General features: G+C 42.0%; 1 protein-coding gene across 2 annotated transcripts in view; it reads left to right on the top strand.

Annotated features, from left to right (window-relative positions):
* Nucleotides 1-21,014, top strand: part of LOC122816397 (nodal modulator 1-like) — an 877,949-nt gene that overhangs the window by 84,165 nt on the left and 772,770 nt on the right. For both annotated transcript variants that reach the window (XM_044089153.1, XM_044089155.1), the window contains exon 4: nucleotides 13,620-13,720. In XM_044089153.1, coding sequence (XP_043945088.1) covers nucleotides 13,620-13,720 — 101 coding nt within the window. The remainder of the gene's footprint in view (nucleotides 1-13,619; nucleotides 13,721-21,014) is intronic.

Here is a 21,014-nt window from a genome sequence, read left to right as displayed (position 1 = left end):
TTCCACTGTTCATCCCCTGAACAGGGAGTCCCGGGCTATGGACAGACTGGGGAAATGGGCCTACACTTCAGCGACCATTGCCATTCAGTCACTGAATTACCTAGCACACTTTACTCTCCTCCAAAGAGACCTAATCTCAGAAATGTCTGCCTCTTTGGCAGCGGTACTGCCTGAGGAGGTGCGTGATACTTTTGCCTCTCAGCTAGCTACCCTGGAGTCCATCTTGAACTCCTCGATGCGCTTGATCTCTCACACTACTGATCTCTCACACTACTGAGGGGGCAGCTTGAGCAGCCGCATCGGGCATCGTCATGAGACGGCATGCTTGGATGCATTTGTGTGACTTCGTGGACCCCTTTAAATCTTCCTTCATCAATGCGCCTGTTGACGAGTTTTCCCTTTTTGGTCCCAAAGTAAGAGACACACTATCATGTAGTGAGAAGGACGGAAAGACCTTGTCTGCTGTGGGCATACGTCTCCCCCCCCCCCCCAAGAGATCCTACTCCAGGAATCGGAGGGGAGGAAAATTGTGGTTCAAGAAGCCCCAAGGATCTTTTCGTGACACTCGTGATGAGCAATTCCCCTGGGGCAGAGGGGGCAACTCATCTGGAAGATGCCCCTTTCGGGGCAGAGGGGATCCGCTCAACCAGGGTGCTAGAGATTCCTTCTCGGGCCGCCCCTTCCAGTGCTCCTGAACAGCGGCCCGATTGCTTTCCCCTGGAAGCAATCGGGGGTCAATTTTTCTCTGCACCTACAGACCTGGCATCTCATAACTGATGCGTTGGTGAAGAGAATAATATCCAGAGGCTGTTATATCCCATTCGTCCTTATTCCCAGACCTGTAAAACTAATCCCTGATGTTCCACCTGGTCAGAGGGAGTCTGCAGCCTTAGAAATTGAAAAGCTGCTAAGAAAAAGAGTCATCCAACCAGTCCCACCAGACCAGAGAGGATCCGGGTTTTACTCAAAGTTCTTTTTAGTGCCAAAGTAGACAGGGGAATGGAGACCAATCCTGGATCTCAGCTTACTAAACAAATTCATAAAACCTCAAAAATTCCGGATGGTCACCGTACAGTCCATTTGGGGAAGGACAACTGGATGTGCTGTATAGACCTCCAAGACGTGTATTACCACATAAAGATGGACAAACGCTCCCGGAGATTTCTCCGCTTCCGGATGGGGGCCAATCAATATCAGGTCAGGGTACTGCCCTTTGGTCTCTCGACAGCCCCAGAGTGTTCACCAAATGTGTGGCATTCATAGTAGCTCATCTCTGACTACAAGGATTCCAGGTGTTTTCATATCTAGACGATTGGCTCCTTACCGTCATGACCAGGAATCTTCTCATTCTCAGTCACTTCTTACACTCAAGGCCTTACACTTCGTCTAGGTATCACGATCAACATAGACAAATCACATGTCTCCAACAAGAGCACTGGAGCGATCTTCGACACAACGTCCTGTCAAGCTTCCCTTCCTCCTCACAGGCTTTCAAAAATAAGCCAGATTCAAGTCCTCCTTCCGCAGACATTTGTACCAACACGCCTTGTACTACAACTATTGGGGTCTCTGGCAGCAACCATTACCTTAGTACCACTGGCAAGGTTGCACATGAGACTATTACAGTGGCTCCTTTCATCACAATGGTCTATCTTAACCCACCTACTCGACAACATGATACGCCTTACAAACCTGCAAGAAAGAAATGCTATGGTGGATGAAGCCAGAAACAAATCTTTGGTGTCAGCCATTCTGTCTTCCCCAACCCAGGGCCACGGTGACCACTGATGCTTCCCTGTAGAGGGGGGGGGGGCATTTCCAGGGAAAGATGGTCATAGCACCTGGTCCCCCATGGAAGCCAATTTGCACATAAATATCCTGGACTTGAGGGCAGTTCTCTTAGCGTTGCAAGCATTCCACACATCCTTTCCTTCCAGGACCATTGCAATTCAGTTGGACAACATGTCAGTTGTCTGGTACATCAACAAACAAGGCAGAACCAGGTCTTACCCCCTGTGTCGGGAAGCCATGAGAATTTGGCATTGGGCAACGGCTTCCAACCGCTTTCTCATAACAACACACATTCCCGGGAGTTCCAGTCTTATTGCATATAATCTGAGCAGAAGCATTTTGATGCCTCACGAGTGGTCCCTCAGTCCGATAGCGGCTCAAATCTTCCACCACTGGGGCAGGCCTTGCTGCAACCTGTTTGCTTCACCCTTAAACAACAAATGCAGAAGTCACCAAGGGATGCTCTTACACACGATTGGCCCCTGGGTCTACTGTACGCCTTTCCCTCGAATACCCTCATCCCAAAATTTCTACAGAAAGCTCAAAGGTTGAGAAGCAAAGTGATCCTCATTGCCCCTTATTGGCCCCGTCAAGTCTGGTTCCCTTTCCTATGGCCTCACCTGATTCACAGCCTGTGGATCCTGGATCAATACCAAGGACTGCTGTCTCATCCTCAGGGGCTGTTTCACCCCAATCTCCACAGCTTCAAGCTCACAGCTTGGTTTCTCCACTTCATATGATTGCCAGGCTACCTGAAATTTTATCCCCTGTTCGCGAGATTCTTCTGGCTTTACACAAACCTTCCACCAGAAAAATTTATTCTAGTAAGTTTAGTAGGTTCTCTAGATGGACCAAAGAACATAACATAGATCCCTTTTCCATGACTGTTCAGAAGATCTTACAGTTCCTGACTGTATCCTATTGCAGGCAGGAGCTTCAACATCGACAATTGCAGTGCATTTAGCAGCTGTTGCAAATTTTCACAATGGAATTGCAATTCATCTATTACACCAACTTTGCAAGACCTTCATGAAAGGAGTATTGAATATTAAACCTCCGGTCACCTTCTATAGAGTCAAACCTTCTATAGAGCCATGGGACTTGACTTTGGTGCTTCAGACGTTAACAAGTCCTCCCTTCGAGCCTTCTAACTCCTGTGGTCTAAAATTTTTGTCTGGGAAAACTATGCTTCCAGTAGTTCTTACCTCGGCGAGAAGAGTTTCTGAGTTGCAGGCCTTGAGTGTCAAGAGACCTTACCTGATTTTTCATAGGGAAAGAGTGTTCCTACGTACTGACCCCCTCCTTTTTGCCCAAGGTCATCTCTGGGTTTTCCATTAATCTGTTGACCTACCGGTTTTCTTTCCTCACCATTCAATTGGAGGGGAATACCTTCTGCATACCCTCGATGTTCATAGGCAACTTCGTTTCTACTTGGACAAAACTAAATCTTTCAGAAAAACGGATCGTTTGTGGCCTTTGCAGGACCCAGATTGGGTAAGTCCATTTCCAAAATGACTTTATCATCTTGGCTTAGAAACGCCATTACTTTCATCTGTCATCAGAGCAAAATGTCCTTGCCTTCCAAAATAAAGGCTCACTCTACTAGATCGATGGCTACTTCAGTGGCTTTTCATTCCAGAGCCTCTATGGATGATATCTGTGCAGCAGCAACTTGGGCAAGACCTCATACCTTTATCACTCATTACAAATTGGACTTGGCCTCCAGGGGACGAGCATCTTTTGGTTCTATGGTGCTCAGGAATGTCCTTCCTTAGGGCCACCCAGGACTCGAGTAGCTGGGGACTCTGTCCTAACAGTAAGGAATGAATAAAGATTTACAACATCAGATAAAGAAGTTATGTCTTACCATAATGTTCCATCTGTGTTGTAGATCTTTATTCATTCAGTACTTCCCACCCTCCTTCCCCCTGCCTGGACTCCTGGTGGACTTTAGGATTTCCTTTTAGTTAAGATATCTGCTCAAACAGAGCCTCCTGCTATCACTATTATTTCTTCTGTACTATAATGGCGGGCAAACTCGATCTGAAGAAACTATGAGAGGGGCATTGTGGATAGGTCTTAGCTGAGAGTTTTTGGCTGGCGTGCGAGCTTGGTAACGGCCATGTCAGTTCTGAGGACAGAGCCAAAGTCCTAACAGTAATAAATGAATAAAGATCTACAACACTGATGGAATGTTATGATAAGCCATAACTTCTTTTTTAAAGAATGATTATATCTGTCTCCACATTATGAAGTTTATTTGTGTGGAAAAAGTAAGGACTGGATGTTTTGTCAAACTAACTCATTTGAGAAGAAACCGTGATTGGATAATGCCAGATGTTGGATGAAAATAAAGCATTAGGGATGAAGCAGTCAACACAACACAATCCTATATTTTTTTTCTACATGTACTGCAAGATTTTACATGAATTGTCAACCCAGTCACTGAGCATAGGTGACTTTGAGAAGGTCTATTTACTACTGTGTCACAGTATTTGTGAAAAAACTCTTTCATTTAGGAATTTGCTGGATGGAATGGGCAAACACATCTGGCTAAAAATAGATGCTAGACTGTGGTAGTTGTGTTTTGAAGTCCCAGAGCTGCTGCTGTTGAAACAATTTTAATGAGTACATACCGTCACAAATTGTAATCACTGTATCTGTCTGTAATCTAGAATTTTCTTGTTTTGTGCTTTAGTCTTCCCTATAAAAAATCCTTGAAAATGTTGTACCTGTGCAAATCCTACAGCATCTGTCTAGTTATCTTTTCCTCCACCAACCATGGATTTAGACCAGCTCATGGTTCTGAAACTACATTCTTTAACTTGGTGTGTCATCTTAAGAATCTTTAGAGCAAGGTCAATGTGAGTGATGCTATCAAAAATATGTTTTCACTTGTGAATGCCTCTGGTATGCTTATTCACAGCAGTCCGCTGCATCACTTTGCCAACTGTAGCCTCTCAGCAGTCTCTAAAATAGCATTCCAGTTGTGTAGCTGGTATCCCTCATGCTTTGTACCGCCTTTGTCCATTTGTCTGTTCTTGTAAAGGTACCTTAGAGTTTTTAATAGGTCCACTTCTTTTCGCCATCTTTATTAATGCCATGACCTTCCATTATAGTCAGATTAGGCAGATCAGTCTTGAGTCTGTCTTCTCTGCTGGCCCTAATATCCATGAGATCACTTACCATCTATGGTGGATAGCCCACTGTCCTTAGTATGTAGCAGTCTGTCTTACAGTGACTGCGGTTTGAATTTCACGACTGCCAACCCATGCACAACCTGGCTATGTGATGGGCAGGGTCAGTGGCCCTTGGATTTGTTCTACTACTCAAAGCAGGCAAAGCTAGCACTAGCTATAGTCCTGGTTGAAAATAATAAACTTATTATGCAGGAAACATCACTAGTTATCCTGCAATAGCAGGATAAAAACAATTGCTATTTGTTCTACCTGCATAATGAGTTCTTGACTATAATCAGGACTGGCTAGTTCAGGGGGTCCAGTCAAAGCCCATTTTAGTGTTTGAAATGCCTGCTTTATAGGATGGATTCCAGCCTTATCTTGTTAATTTACCTTTCCTTGAAAGGTCAGTAAGGGGAGTAGGCTGCTGTACTATAATGGGAACAAACTTTATATACTACCCTGCTGTTCATAAGAATGCTCTTGCATGCTTCTTGGTAGTATATTTAGACCATGCCCAAATAGCTTCCACCTTGGCCAGTCCCAGCCTAATCTTACCACCATCCACTCTGCGATCCTAATAAGAGACCACTGACATATTCCCCTGACACTTTTTGGCCTTTCTTGTCAGTCCTGCTCTTTTGCAGGCTGCCCTGGAGCTTTCTGATATGTTGTGCATGTTCTGACCGTGACCAGCTACAGATGGTAATATCATCCAGATAAGCTAGGGCATAATCCTACTAGAATGCAGTCTATCTGGCTGCAAGTGTCAAGAGTTCCTCCCAGCAACCCTTGGCTGAATCAGTAGTGGTTTGATACTTGGCCCACCCACTGATGCTGGGCATGGGGTAAGCCTTGACATTCTGGCTGTTCAGTTTTCCACAGTCCACACACAATTTGGTGTTGCTGATTTTATTTGGCAGTGGAACTGGTAATGAAGAGTCTGTCAACTTATGAAGGACAATGACATTTTGAAAAATGTAATACACTTGCCATGTGACAGGTCACTTGTAATACAGTTACGTCAGATGTACTGTTGCTACATAACACAGCCACTACGTCCAGGTTAAATAGATCAGCACAGATGTTGTAATGAGCCCATGTGAATGTCAAACCCGGTCAGCAACAAGAATAAAAAAATGCATGCAACTGCTAATTAAAAGACATTCTTTCAGTGCTGTGAAAGTACTTTCAAAAGTCCATTCTGTGGAGGATAATTTCATAGGGTACTAAGAGACTCTTGTATAAAACATCAGTCAATGGAATTTATTTATTTATTTATTTCCAGTTTGGTGACCGGGGAGGTCCACTGGGCTCAGAGTCAGTTTTCAGTGGAGGCCCAGGGTGAAAAGCTCCATAGTACAAAGTATAAACTGCATAATTCAGACTACATAGTACAGAGAAAAGCTAGATAATTCAAAGTTAACAAAATACAATACACAGTAGCAAAAAGGTGCAGTAACAACTTGTAAGTATTAAATAGCAAACTAAGAACAGTTAAACTGCAACATATGTACAATATATAATACATATTTACATGTTTGTAGGTTGAGAACAGTAGTAGAGAGTAGACTTTGTTCATAGGTTAGAAATGTCAGATAGTGATCTGAAAGTAGTTATCAAGGGATAGATCCCTGGTAAGTAAGGAAAAAATGGGACTTTGAATGTGATAAAAGTGATCATGAGTTAAGGAAGTTAGGTAGGTAGAGAGCAGTTGCACTTCCAACTATGGGAGAGGTAGGAATGGAGTTGGGTTTTGAAGTGTTCAAAGTTTTCAGAGATTCGTAGAGATGGAGGGAGAGAGTTCCATTTTTTGGCTAAGGTAAAGGATAGAAGTAGCTGCCTAGTGGGACAATTTGGTTTATACACGGAGATTAGGTTTTGGTGGGCAGATCTTAGGGGTCTGTGAGGGGTGTATGAAGGTAAGATGTTAGCAAGTGCTGGACATGTATTAGGTTTGAAAATAAGCTTGTGGGCTGTACAGAGTTGGAGGTAGTCCAGGTAATTGGGAAGTTCTGGCCACTGCAGCTGGTAGAGAGGTATACAGTGGTGAGTAGAGTATTTGGATGAAGTTGCAAACTTTGAGATTTTATTGTAGCAGGTTTCCAGTTTAGAAGAGTTGGAGGAAGATTGGTTAGTAAAGGAGCACCATACATCAGAGAGGGTAGTAAGTAGGTTGAGGCAAGGGTCTGTTTAGTTGAGGGGGAGAGGAAGTGTGAGTTTCTGTACAGCATGCCAAGTTTCTGATGGGTTTTCTTAATATTTAGTTGAATATGGGTATCAGATTTTAGTTGCTCATCTATAGTAACCCCAAGAAGTTTGGCAAAAGGAACAATTTCTATAGTGGAGTTAGCATGGCTGGTAATTTTAAAGGAGGTTTTGTCAAGAGGGATAGATTTTGATGGGGAGAATAGTAGGATTTTAGATTTGTTGGCATTTAAGGAGAGATGATTTTGAAGCATCCATTTCTCAGTAGTTGAGAAAGCAGATTGAGTTTTAGTTTGGAGCTCAAGGATGTTGGAGGCAGAGCAGACTTGTGTTGAGTCATCTGCATATTGTACTATTCTTGTGTTGGGAATTGATGTGTGGAAGTCATTAATGAAAATATTAAAGAGCATAGGGCTGAGTATGGATCCCTGGGGTACCCCGGTTGGGGTTGGAAGGAAGGCAGAGGTACCAGTTTTCCATTTCACAGCCTGGGATCTATCAGAGAGGTAGCTGCTAAACCAGGTAATGGTGTTTTGTGAAAGGTTACGTTTAGAAAGGTGGGTAAGAAGGTGGGTATGGGAGACCGTATCAAAAGCTTTGGAGAGGTCGAGGAGGATGGTGGATACTCCATTGCCGGAGTCACAGGCATGGTTTACTATGTCTAGAAATGAAAGAAGAGCTGTTACTGTGCTATGGCCAGGACGGGAACCCATGTTGTGTTGGGGTGAGGAGTTGGTTATTTGTAAGGAATGGCATTAGCTGGAGGTGGATACATTTCTCAAGAATTTTTGAAATAGGAGATAGAATTGCTATGGGTCGGAAGTTGGAGTAGTTATTGTTTTGCCTCTTTTGTGGACGGGTAGGATAAAGGTGGTACGCCATAGTTTTGGGGCATATGATTCCTGTATGGATCTGTTGATGAGTATACTAATGGGAATGGCAATGCTGTCTGATGCTAGTTTTAGAACGATAGAGGGGATGTTGTCAGGGGCATTGGAGCAAGTCTTAAGTTTAGAGAGAAGTTTTTTTATGTATGATGTGGGGATGGGTTTGAGATGAAAAGTAGGAGGAGTGTTTAGGATGGAAGATTGGGGAGATGAGATGGGGGGAGGAGTTGTTGCTAGGGAAGGTTTTGGTGAGTTCTGCTATTGAGTTAGTAAAGAATGAATTGAACAGTTGTTACGTTTCATAATACTTTAAAAGTGAAGACAAATATTTTTTTTTTCTCCTTCTTCAGTGGTTTTTATTAACTAACAGTACACGTGTGGGAGCCTTATGGAAAGCACCAGGGAGACTCCCAGAACAAAGGAATAAACAAGCTTATATACTGGTGATATTGCTGACAGTACAAAAATATAAAACTGAACCAATTAGATCATTACACAGGGCAATTAACCAATTAAAGGCTTACCCGTAAACATAAGACAATTCACATCATCATATTTTCAGGCAGAATAGAGAATCGGATATGCTTCCATAAAAGGCACATTTCCTGCTTTCAGGCAGACTCTTGTTTGTTCAGTATTTTTCCATTATTCACAGTTCAGAGTTCACAGTACTCAGTACATCTCAGTTTATACAAACTGTCACACTCAATTCCCTTGAAACACATGCTTTGGCTGTTCATATTCAACACAGTGTAACTATTTCTGTGTCATGTTTGCTAGTGTCGGGGCAAGAGTTGTTTTTGGTGCCTGGATTAAGAAGGGAGTTGATGCATTTCCAGAATTGTTTGGGGTTTGTGGAATGAGATGTCTGGAGTTTGATATAGTATAATTTTTTATCATGTGTGATACGTTTTTTAGCTAAGTTGCGGAGTTGTTTATATTTAAGAACGGTGTCAGGGTGCTTATTACGATGGTAGAGTTTCCAGGTCTTGTCCCTTTGTTGCATGAGTGTTTTGGTATCTTTAGTAAGCCAGGGGGTGGAACTGGTTTTTATACGTTTTATTCTTGGAGGGGCTTGGGAGTTAAGGGTATCCAAGAAGGTTGTGTTGAAGAATTCAACGGCATCATCTAGAGGAAGAGTTTTTAATTTGTTCCAGTTTATCAGTTTGAGGGAATTGGAGAAAGCTGTGGGGTTAATGTTTGTGAGATTCCGAGTATGGATATATTGGTGTAGGTGAGGAGAAGAGGGGGTTGCTCTATGGATGAAGGCTGGCAAGTGATCACTAATGGAGTCTGGTAAGGTGCCAGTGTGGGAGATTTTATTTGGGTGGGAAACAAGGATCCAGTCCAGTATGGAGCTTGGGGGGTTATTTTTGTTGGGTCTGGTAATAGCATTTGTGAGTTGAGTGAAATTACATAGATTGAAATGGTGGGATTATTACCAGTGATCTTGTTCCAGTCAATGTTTACATCTCCTAGGATGTATGTCTCAAGGCTGATATTAGAGGCCTAAAGAAGGATTTCCTCAAGTATATTTGTATTGTTTCCAGGGGGATATAGAGGGCTATAACACATACTTTTATGGTTATTTAGTTTGAGGTTTCCTATGACTAGTTCAGTGTTGTTGAACTGAGGAATAGGATTTTGGTCGGGAGTAATGGAGAGTAGGCTAGAGTAGATTAAGGCTACTCCTCCACCTTTCCTTTTTAGGCGGTCATGTCTAAGAGCTTGAAACCCTGGGGGTATGATTTCAGAGTCCAAAATATTGGGTTTTAGCCATGTCTCAGAGAGGGCTACTATGTCAGGTTGAGTATGGTATAGCCAAGCATGAAAGTCGGCTATTTTGTTTCTTAGACTTTGGGTATTGATGGTCAGGAGTTTGAGGTATTTAGAGTTGGTAATATGGGTGGTAATGGGGGGAGTTGGATTGCTGCTGCTAGTCGGTCGTGGGTTGGGGTGTATGTCTCCTGCTAGGGATAGGTAGTCAAAGGGGAATGAGAGCAAGGGTTTGGATTTACTCCTGGAGTTTTGTGGGAGGTACAATAATGCTTTGGGAATATGATGTTTCATTGATGAGGATAGGAGATTTAGTTTGAAGAAGAGAGGTGGGTTTGGATGAACAAGAGAGGGGGATTTTGAGTGAAAGTGAGATGTGTTAGGGGAGATGGTGTGATGAGGGGATAGGAAAGAAGTGGGTAGTTTGTAGGAGGTGGCATGGTATAGTATTATTAGAAGTAGTATGCTGAGGGAAGGGATGAGAAGGGTGTGAAAGGGCATGGTAAGGTTTAGATATAAATGAATAGTTGGGGATTAGGTGTTGAGGAAGTAGTTGGATGTAGGAGAGTATGATAGAGTAGGAGGGAGGTGTATAGAAGTGTATACAATGCTTTAAGGCTTGGGAAGGGGGTGAGAAAGTATTGGTGGATGGGAGTGGAGGGGATAGTGAGGAGATGTGCGTGGATTGGATGAGACAAGTAGGAGGGGACTTATGGCTAGAATAAGTGTAGGAGTACTGGGGTGGGTGGGAAGTGGGGGTAGGGGAGCGGAGTGAGCCCGCAGGGCGAACAGAGCGGGTTAGAACAGGTAAAAGAAGAAATTCCAGAGACTATCAGTGAGCAGCAGACTCTTGAGGAGCTCTTGGAAGCTCCAGGAGAGTGGGGTATGATAGCTCAGCTGTATAATTGTTAAGGGATAGTAGAGAGGAAATAGGAGGACAGTAGATAAGTAGAGAGGGACAACCTTAGGAGCAGTCTAGTACAGCAAGGTAAGTGAAAGGTAGTCTGGAATCCAATACAGGGGAGTAGGGATAATAGATGACCACACAGGCCGAGATTAGGGTGCCACCTAGTGGCCAATAGGTATAATACAGCAAAGCCCTGTGGTATAGAGATAGCAAGAACAGATGACTCAAGTAATAATTCCTAAGGAGGGTAGAGTAGTTACCTGTCAGGTAGGGAGGGGTTTGGCTGCTGGGTACCTGCCTCGGTGGCGTGATTACATACACCAGTAGGTTATGGAGAACAATGCAGTTTAACAGTAGTTCTAGGGTAAAAACGTACTTCCTTATTTCCTTTGGTAACAGGGAATTTAAAATAGGACAGTAGGTTTCTTTGGGCTGCAGATGAGCTGGCTGAGTTTAAGAGTAAGGGGTCCTTATTGAGCAGGCAGGAAAGGATTCCCAAGTCTCTATGCAGGAATGGAGGTTGAAAGCTACATGGGTTAGAGAATAAAGAACAGTGTCATTGGTAAGACAACAAGTAATGCCAGGTTCACTCATTAACAACTTTGTTGAGACTCGGATATTACATTGGTAAATAGCATATAGAGCATGTACACATTCCAAGTTAGCTAACAGGTTTCAACAGGAAAGCTTCTACAGGCTGGCTAGTTGTTACACTAAACATGCTTTGCATAAATAGGAGAAGGACACAATACCCAGTGTATTGACCTAAAACCATCTACATTAACAGCAATTTAGAGCACAGTTCCCCAGTCACACAGGTGAATATCTACAGGGCAACTCTGGGCATTAATATGAATGCAGGATTAACTAAAGAAAAAACATGTAAAGTATCAGAAATAGGGCCATAAATACAGCTAGGACCCAGTTCCACACTTAATCACTCAGAAAAGGCTGAGACAATACGTCAGTATTACTAAACAGAGAGCTAGGTGGTAATAGCAAGTAAACCAAGCTCAGGTACACATTAGATGCATGGCAACATTGTAAAACAATCTGACATGATGTCAATAAGAATGATAAGCAAGATGCGTGTGACGGCTTCAAGAACTATTCCTCCCACTAAGAGTTGTGCTGTACGCTTGTAGCCAAAACGCCAATGCACTCTATAAAGTAGGTTTAATAAGCAAGGCAAACTTCCTTTAGAGCCGCAGTATCGGCTTTAAAACTAGCCCTGCAGGATTCCTGAGCAGTTAAAGTACAGTTATCAGGCTATTTGTAGTTCAGCTAGATAGGTGTAGACTATGTGCAGTTTAAAGAAAAAAAGTGGCGGTATATCGACCTGGAGTATACCACAGTAATCCTTCAACATATAATAACCTTACATAAATTAGGTAACTGAAGGATAGGTTATGATGATAAGCTGGGCATATAGAAGATTAGAAAATAAATAGAAATTAAAAGCAGCAAACTACTAATTAAAAAAGAGCTCGGGAGAAGAAGGAAAACTGATCCCCATTTAGGTGAAAGAGGTTACGCTCTTTCATGGAGCAGCAGGATAATCGAGAGAACGCTTTGTTTAATCAATCCCTGTATGTAGTACTAAGCTCTCACTTCAAATCAGTTACGAATTGTCAGAGAACTCCACGATTATAAAATTCTCTAATCAGAACACAAGAAAAGGTTTTGCTGTGCTAACTGCACAGCAGTGCCTGGGAAGTATAAGCAAGATAAATGGTGTTTATTCCAGTGAACTGTACTAAATACAAAAATAAGCTACAGGCAGGCTGGAAGGATCCTTTCATGACTGTGAAAAACGTGGATGATGATATCTACATGGTAGCGTTGCCAGACAGAAGCACAAACTCTACCATGACAGCATGATAAAGCCGTATCATGACATAGAGGCCTTGATACTTGGTGTCTATAGTGGGGTTAATGAGGAACTGGAGAAGACTCTGGCAGCAGATCTCCTTGGCAAGGCTCAGTCTGACACCTAGCTTTTGGGAGAGGACTACCACAACCACCTATCTCCTACACAAGTTCAGGAAATCCAACCAATACTACAGGAAAATAGTGATATGTTTATTAGTAATCCATTGTGTACCCACCTGCTGGAGCACCATGTGAACAGATCCTAATAGCCCATCAAACAGCTTGTTAGCTGCCTGAAAGAGTTAAGCAAGCCCTGAGCAAGGAACTGGTGTACATGATGGAAATGCAGTTAATCCAGAATTCCAACTATCTTTGCATTGATGACATTAGCAAAGGCTGCTTTTAGAACTGGCCTCTCTATACCTTGTCTAGTACAGGCTGTAAGAGGTGCTGTCTCAGCATGGATGCGGATTATGAACTCCTCGATCACTGTTCCACAAGAACTGCAGGTGTGGTTTCTGAATGTGCACTCACAGTGCCTTGATTTCTGAGATTTCCACTTTCTTCATGTTGATGCAACAGTAGAGGAGTTGTAGGTAAGGTTGGGGGGAGGTAGGGTGGGCTTGCCCTGCTGCAAAAAATGCTTACATTTCACTTTTTTTCTTGAGTCGAATACCCAACCAATTTTACTGTGTGCGTTGGTTCTTCACCGATTTTGTAACCCGGTGAATTAGATTGGTAGCCTTAGAAGTATGGGAAATGTTGCAGTATGTACTGTGATTGTAAATTGGTTGTGCCTTGTGCTCATGTATCACTTCTAGCAAACTGAATGACACACCCTGATTTGTACTACATGCACTTAGACAACTGTAAACAGGTTCCTTTATGATATGCAAGAATGACAAATGTAAGTATAAAACGGTTTTTAAAAATGAAGGTATTGGATTATGATTTTATTGCCTGTGAAGAGTATAATGAGTAGTTTTTCTATTTTTCCAGAGCCTACAAGTGTAGACATTCATGTGGATGGTGTGAATGATATATGTACTAAAGGAGAAGACATCAACTTTGTGTTCACGGGATTCTCTATAAATGGAAAGGTATGAAGGTTGAACTGAGTGCCATTGTATTTTGTATGTTGGAATTGGTTCACTTGGATTTGTGTAGGTTGGTGGCTCCCAGCCTGATTGTTATAGCCGCATCTTAAGGTGCCATGGTAAAGCAGATGGAAAATGAAGGTGCTTTCTTTTTTCAGCCTTTTATTGCTGCTGTGTTATGTGGAATGAAAGATGACTGGGCATACTGTTGTGTGACAAGATGGCATAAATGTTTGACCTTTAGTCTCAAGGTCACATCTGCATGCATCATACTGCAGCTTGAGTAAGGAATGGTTTCATTTCTGCTTCCTACGTAGTGTGTCTGACAAGGGAACCTTGTAACTACCTGCTTTCTTTAGTTTATTGAGGTGAAAATTTGGATGTAACTGACGTAAAGTGTCACTTAAATTCATTGCACACAGGTGTTTCATTTTATATTTGACAGTAAAGAAAAAAGACCTTAACAATATGGAAACATGCAGTGAATAGTTTTCCTATAAATGGGTGCACACAGGTGCATATCAGCAAGTTCATGAAGCAGCTGTTTTTTTTTTCCACTTAATTTTCTGTCCTTAGTCCTTTGTCCCCTGCACACAGATTGCAGATTTCTCAGACTCCATTTACGTGCTGCTGTTATCTTGGATTTAGTGGTACCATAAAGAGATTTAGTAGCCAAGTACTCTCAGACAGATTCTGATATGAGCTGATGTTAACTGTGGGAAATAGTCCAGATAAAAAGTTGCTGCTCTTAACTTTGTTGTAAAAATATTGATTACCAAAGGGTAAGTAACTATTCAACCACAAAGAAAATGTTCAATTGCATTCAGACCGAGCTGTAATGAATACAGCTGGAATCACACTGATCAGACTGATTTTATTTATTCTCTATCTACTTTGAGAGAAGCACTGCAAGATAATAGCATAAAGCACCTTGAGGGGAACTTTATCTAAAGTATGTTGAAATGCAGAAATAAAATCAGAAATAAACAACATTTACATCAATATACATTACAGTTGCATTAACATTAATTTGTGTTCTGTTACCTGCAACTAGGATAGGACATTTCTTGTTTCTGTTACCTTACTTTGGTTTTGCCTAAAACTTGTAAAATAATTTGTGGATCTTTGTTGACAGGGAAAAGTCCGAGTGGGTGAAACCTATTTTCAGTGGAGACTGGGTGAGAAAATCTCCACATAGGTTCATAGGTTCATAGATTAGTACTAAGCTAACGGCCATTGTGAGCCATTTTAAGCCTAGCCAGTTATCCCTTGTGAGATTCAAACTCTGCACCTTGTGTTTGTAAGGCAATCACCTTAACCATTAGGCCACCCTCCCTCCCTCCCTCTCTTTGAAGTTACACATGATATAAGTAGGGAAAGGAAGCAGTTGTCCAACAGTACAACTTTGCCCTTTTTCTCCAATATAGTGCGATCACTGAGTTGGTATATGTAGTTGGGGAGGGTGTGGGGGGGGGGCTTTGGTGGGTTTGATATACTGCTGTGTGTGTTCCTTTGTGGTGCTGGCCAAGTGCTTTCTTTCCCTGGTGAAATTTTTTTTTTTTAATGTGAACTTCATGGAAGTGAAGTTTGGTTTTTTGGGGTCGATGAAGTCAGGTTCACTGAAGTGAATCTTCGATGAACTGATATAGACCTGATTTTTAAATATTTCTTATATGAACATAGCATTTTAAAGCAAAAAAAAAAGAGAGAGAAATATAACTTACAATAATTAGCCATATTATGTTATTTTCTATTCGATAAGTAATAACAAGTAATGTATTTATATCATGATGGCTGCAGGGAAAAGACCAAACTAGGGTACTTTTGAGTACTTTTGAGTTTAGTAATAATTTACAGACAAATAGAGTGTAGCTTAAAAATCAGTAAGAGAGATATGAAAGGAGAAGTTTTGGAAATGAACAGGAAGATAGGTGACAGAAGAGGAACTGAAATTAGTGGTGGGGTGTGTGAAAAGGAGAAAATGTAAGAGTTTAGGAAATAAGTTCGGTATGAGGAGGCACGATGAGGTACAAAATGATTGGGACGCAAAGTGGCTGTAAGAGTTGGAGAAAAGTAATCAGAATAAAGCTAGCCATATGAGCAGGAAGAGCAGAGCTATCTTTGGCACTGGTGCTTTTTAAGCAAAGTTTTGAAACTATTTAAGTTTTCTATCTGTTTTAACTGTGTGGGGATTTCATTCCAGAGGTTTGACACATAATGGAAGTAGAGAGAGCCTCCAGCAGTGTTGAATGTCTTACTGATGCATAGTAAAGTTTATTGCAAGGGAGAAGGTCTCTAGTGGGTGAATAGTACAGTAGAGTATTTTGTAATGCTGGGTATTTGTCTGGAGAGTACAACTTGTGGGCAATGATTAGTTTTGAGTATGTCAACTGGTATTGGAATTCAAGCCAGTTTAATTGTTTTAATGCAAGGCGGTTGGTTGCAAGTTTAGCTATTCTGTAGTAGCAGGAGGCTAGTTTAGTTTTATACGTGGTGTTAATATTTATAATAATTGTGGAAGCATATAATAGAGAAGGAAGGAGGTATGTTGCTGCTAAGGTAATCCATGCTTGAGTTGTCTGGTTAGTGTTTGACCCAGTAGAGGGAGCCGAGAGTTTTTGGTGAGTTTTCTTGATGAAGTAAAATATGTGGTGATCAGATCTGAGGTTTTTGTCATCTATTATGACTCCACGTAGTTTATTTTCACTTATAGTTTCTATTTTTATGTTATTTCTTCAGATAATATAATGTGCGTTTCTGGTTAAGCTGGGTTTTTTTGAGTAAATAGGATAAGTTTTTTGCATTAAGCGGCAAAGTAGAATTTTTAGCCATATTTCAGTGTTAATGAAAGATTTTTGAATGATTTCCTGTAATTTTGTTGTGGATGGGGCAGAGCAGATAAGGGTTGAATAGTTGGCATATTGTACGAGAGTGTTAAGTGTTGTGGTATGAGGTTTTTTTATGACAATATTAAATAAAAGGGGCCTGAGTATTGACCCTTGGAGAGTACCAACAGAAAATGGTTGAAATGCTGAAAGGTCTAATTGCCTTTTAGTTGCCTGTTGATTGCATAAATAACTGTGAAACCAGGAGAGGGAAGGGTAAGTGAGACCTACAGATGCAAGTTCAGAGAGGAGATTTTGGTGGGACACTGTGTCAAGTGCTTTGGGAAGGTCAAGAAAAGGTGAAGAAACAAGGTTGCCCACATTTTTTTTTTGGCTTTCAATGCTGATGAAGTTGAAGAGGTCATTAGTAGTTCTGTGGTTGGGCCTAAAACCATACTGGGTGTTGGAAAGGCGGTTGTTTTTGGTTGTGTTTCATAAGCTGAGAGTGAATACTTGAGGATTTTAGCGACAGTGATAGGATAGCAATAGGTATATAGTTTAATTCTGTTGAAGTACCTCTCTTGTGAAGGGGTATTATAATGGATTTTTTCCAGATGGATGGGACAGTTTTCAGTTATTGACCGGGTGATTAGAATGCAGGCAGGGAAGGCTAGTGCTTTTGCACCTGTTTGAGGAACTCCGTGTGAAGGTTATCGGCAGATAAGATTGTTGCTTTTAATTTGGTTAGTAATTTTTTATGGTTGATGTTTAGATGGACTGAGACCTAAAGGACAGTGTTGTTGCTTTCAAGAACAGATGGAAGTTGGAGGGGTGAAGTGAGGTGGTCATTGATTAATGACAATACTGACTGGATAAAATGAGTGTTGAACTGAGGGCACTGGACTTTTTGTTTGAAGTAGGACAGGATGTAATGGTATTGTTGGGGTGTAATAGTTTATTTAGAGAGGAGTAAAAAAGCTTGAGGTTGCTTTGGTGCTTTTGTTGGTGATTACTGTAGTATTATTTCTTGTCAGGTTTAACAGTGATCTTGGTACACTTTCTGAGATATCCAAAATGTTGGTAGGCATGTTGTGTTTTACTCTTATGCCATTCTTTCCATGCTTTATCTCTTTACAACATGGGCTGTTTGTCTCTCTTGTCAGCTATGGCACTGTTAGATTTTGCCCTGCTTGTCCTCACTGGTGCTAAATCATTAGTATTTTAGAAAGGTGTAATTGAAGTGAGTAACTGCTTCGTCTAGTGGCATTGCTCTTGATACATTTCAGTTGTAGTGGGACAGGGCTGTAATAAATGTATCTTTGTCAAATTTGGTTAAATTGCGTACTTGTTTATCGATTGAGTGAACCATGTTGTCTTACTGCTTAGATTGGGAGGGAGATGGTCACTTACGGTGTCTGGTAAACAACCAGCGGATTGCTCTAAGATTACTTGTGATGTGCTTCTGTTGCTGTCGTGCTGTAATGAGGTGCTGTCCTCTGTAGATGAATTGTTATATAATGCAAGTAAACTTTGCTTGTTATAACATTATTAGTTTCATTGTTTCCATTGCAATTATCATAACATTCTGTATCACATGGTAGTATGTACATGCAGCACAGATGCCGTTGCCACACAGTGTCTAAAATGCATCACAGAGTATTTAAAACCTCATCCCTCACATCTGTAACATAATTCAGTTACTTCTACCAGCAGAAGGCAGTGATCTCCAACAAACTAAACAGATTCTCCAGAAAAACCTCTGGCATGCCATGGAGGATATAAGGAAGGAATAGAGACATGGCAAGATATGTTATTGTTATAAAAACTGAATCAGATCAGATGTTGTTCAAGTGTTCATAACAATGCATGTTGGGTTGTATCTAGTGGTAAAAGCTAGCTGTACCATGAATATCTTAGAAGTAGGTGTGTCAAAAGTACTCTTATACTGATACTATTACATAAGTTATTTTTCTCATTGTGACATTTCAGTGTGCCATAATAATGTGGGTGCCATGACAAAACACTGGATGTTCATCGTGTTACACTGCTGCAGTCATTACACTTGGGTTATCCTGCCGTCAGGCGGTCCCGCAGTCAGCCAGAGTTCCAAAGTCTTGGTCCGGCGTCGGTTGCTGTCGCTTCTTCCCTGACGTCAGTGCGCCAGGGGTATATAAGATGTATCCGACGCCATTTTCTTCAGTCTTTCTTGCCGCATGGTGCCCGAAGCAGAAGCAGTTCGCAAGTGCCGGTCGGCCAACTCCTGAGATTTTCGAAGTCGAATTTCAGATCCGAAGTCTTCAATAAAGCTAAGTACCCCGTTGGGGAAACTTTTTTCTTGCCTCAGACCGATGTCAGAAAAAGTTAATAATTGTATTTCTTGTGGGAAGCAAATACCTCATAAGGACTTCCACTCTTACTGTATTCCATGCCTAGGCCCTGATCACGACGTCACTAGTTGTCGGTTTTGTGCTAGATTTAACAAACGCACTATAAAAAGACGTTTTGATTTTGCTTTGCACTACTTTGGCCGAAGGTTCAATTATGCTATGCCGTCGGATCAACCGACAACCTCAATTCCGAAAAAACGCAAAGACAAGGATAAAGACAGGCATCCGAGGTCCAAAACCGACGACGAAACCTCTTCTAGGCCAGTCGCCGGTTCTCAGTGAGGCGCTTTCGCAGCTCCTGACACCCGCTACCTCAGAGCCACAGGCCACTTCCGACTCCCACATGGAGACAACTAGGCCTCTGGAAACTCAAGGTATTGGGCATACGGAAACTAATCCCTCAGATGGGTCCGGAGCCGCTGAGCAGGCATCTGCTTCTGAGGGTGTTTTCAGACCTTCACAACTTACCATTAAAACAACAGCCAAGGCAAAGGTACCATTAAAGACAAAGAAACAAGTACAGTATTCTCCTGGACAGTCCTCCATGCCTAAGAAACAGATGCTTAAAATGGCCGAAGACCTCATTACTCTAATCAGGGGTTCCCATCCCCCTCCTGAGAAAAGGCCTAGGCAGGATACAGACTATGATTCCTCTGATCAGGTTTCCATTTCTTCTGATTCCTCTTCAGACCAGGGATACTCTCTACCCCCCTATGAGGACTCTGATGCTGAAGAATCTATCCCTTCAGCCTCTCCTCCTGAGGATTATTCTTTTGGGGAAACTTTACATACCATGAGGGAGCATTTCCATTGGGAAAGTCAGGATTACTCAGAATCCAAGAAAAGGCTCAGGAATTTCCTTTTATTGCCTCAGCACAGGCCGCTGGCTATTCCGCCTGTGCTAGACATTGTGGATGATGTGTTCTCTGAATCCAGCTTATCTCCTGATTCTTTGCCCCCTGCTCCAGCCAAGTCAGACAGGTATTATAGAGTCCCTGACTCTCGCAAGTTTCTTTACAAAAACCCTTCTGCTGATCCAGAAACTATTTCCCAGGGTCTAAGGCTTCCATTGCAAAAAAATCCAGTACCCTCTGACAGAGATTCCAGAGCTTTGGATAGATGGGGGAAGAAAGTATACACTTCTGCAACTTTAGCAGTAAGAGCTTTAAATTGCCAATTTCACATGCTTAAGTACCAACAATATTTAATGGCTCAGTTAAAACAGAAAATGCTTGCAAGCTCAGAAGCTCCTGATTGTAAAGAAATGCAGGATTTATTGCATGCAGTTGAACAAGTGGTAAAACGTACTCTGCAATGTGGTTTTGATTCTTTAGAGGCCTCTTGTAGAGCCGCAGTTACAGGTTCTGTGATTTGAAGACATGCTTGGTTAAAAGAACAGAGTTTACCTGATCATGTTAAGGCAAAATTATTGGATGCTCCTTTACAGCATGATACCTTGTTTGGTGTTAAGGCAGAAGAGGTGTTAAAGAAAATGGAGGATAAAGCTAAATCTATGCAAACAGTCAAGGATTTCTTACAGGTACAGCCACCTCGGTTTAGCAGAAATTGGCCAACTAAGAATTGGTTCTTTCCAGTGTCAGACAGGCCACAGAGAGGCAGATACAGACACCCAAGCGACAGATCTCAATCCCAAGGCTCAAACAGACAAAGACAGTGGGGCATCTCAACCCCAAAAGGAGGTGAGGACAAGTCTCAACCTTAGAGGAAACAGTCACAATGACTTTCCCCTTCGTACGCCAAGCACATCCCTTTTGGAAGCCCTCTTAGGGGGAAAACTTTTTTCTCAAAACTGGCAAACAATCACCCAAGACAAATGGGTTTTGAATATTGTGTCTGAAGGTTACAGGTTCCACTTTCATACTTTACCAAGGCTAAAAGGAATGCCAGACCTGCCACAAAATCAATGGCAGAGGCACACAAAATTTCTGCCCTCATGGACACGAGAGCTATTCAAAAAGTACCACAACAGGAACAAGGACAAGGATTTTACTCAAGACTCTTCCTAGTCCCCAGAAAGGACAAGGCCTGGAGGCCCATACTAGACCTTTCAATTCTGAATACTTA

Source organism: Protopterus annectens, chromosome 12.part0 (genome assembly GCF_019279795.1).
Source record: "Protopterus annectens isolate FY-2018-M chromosome 12.part0, PAN1.0, whole genome shotgun sequence".
NCBI lineage: Eukaryota > Metazoa > Chordata > Ceratodontiformes > Protopteridae > Protopterus > Protopterus annectens.
The sequence above is the reverse complement of the archived record's forward strand: the minus strand, read 5'-3'. Positions and strand labels throughout refer to the sequence as shown.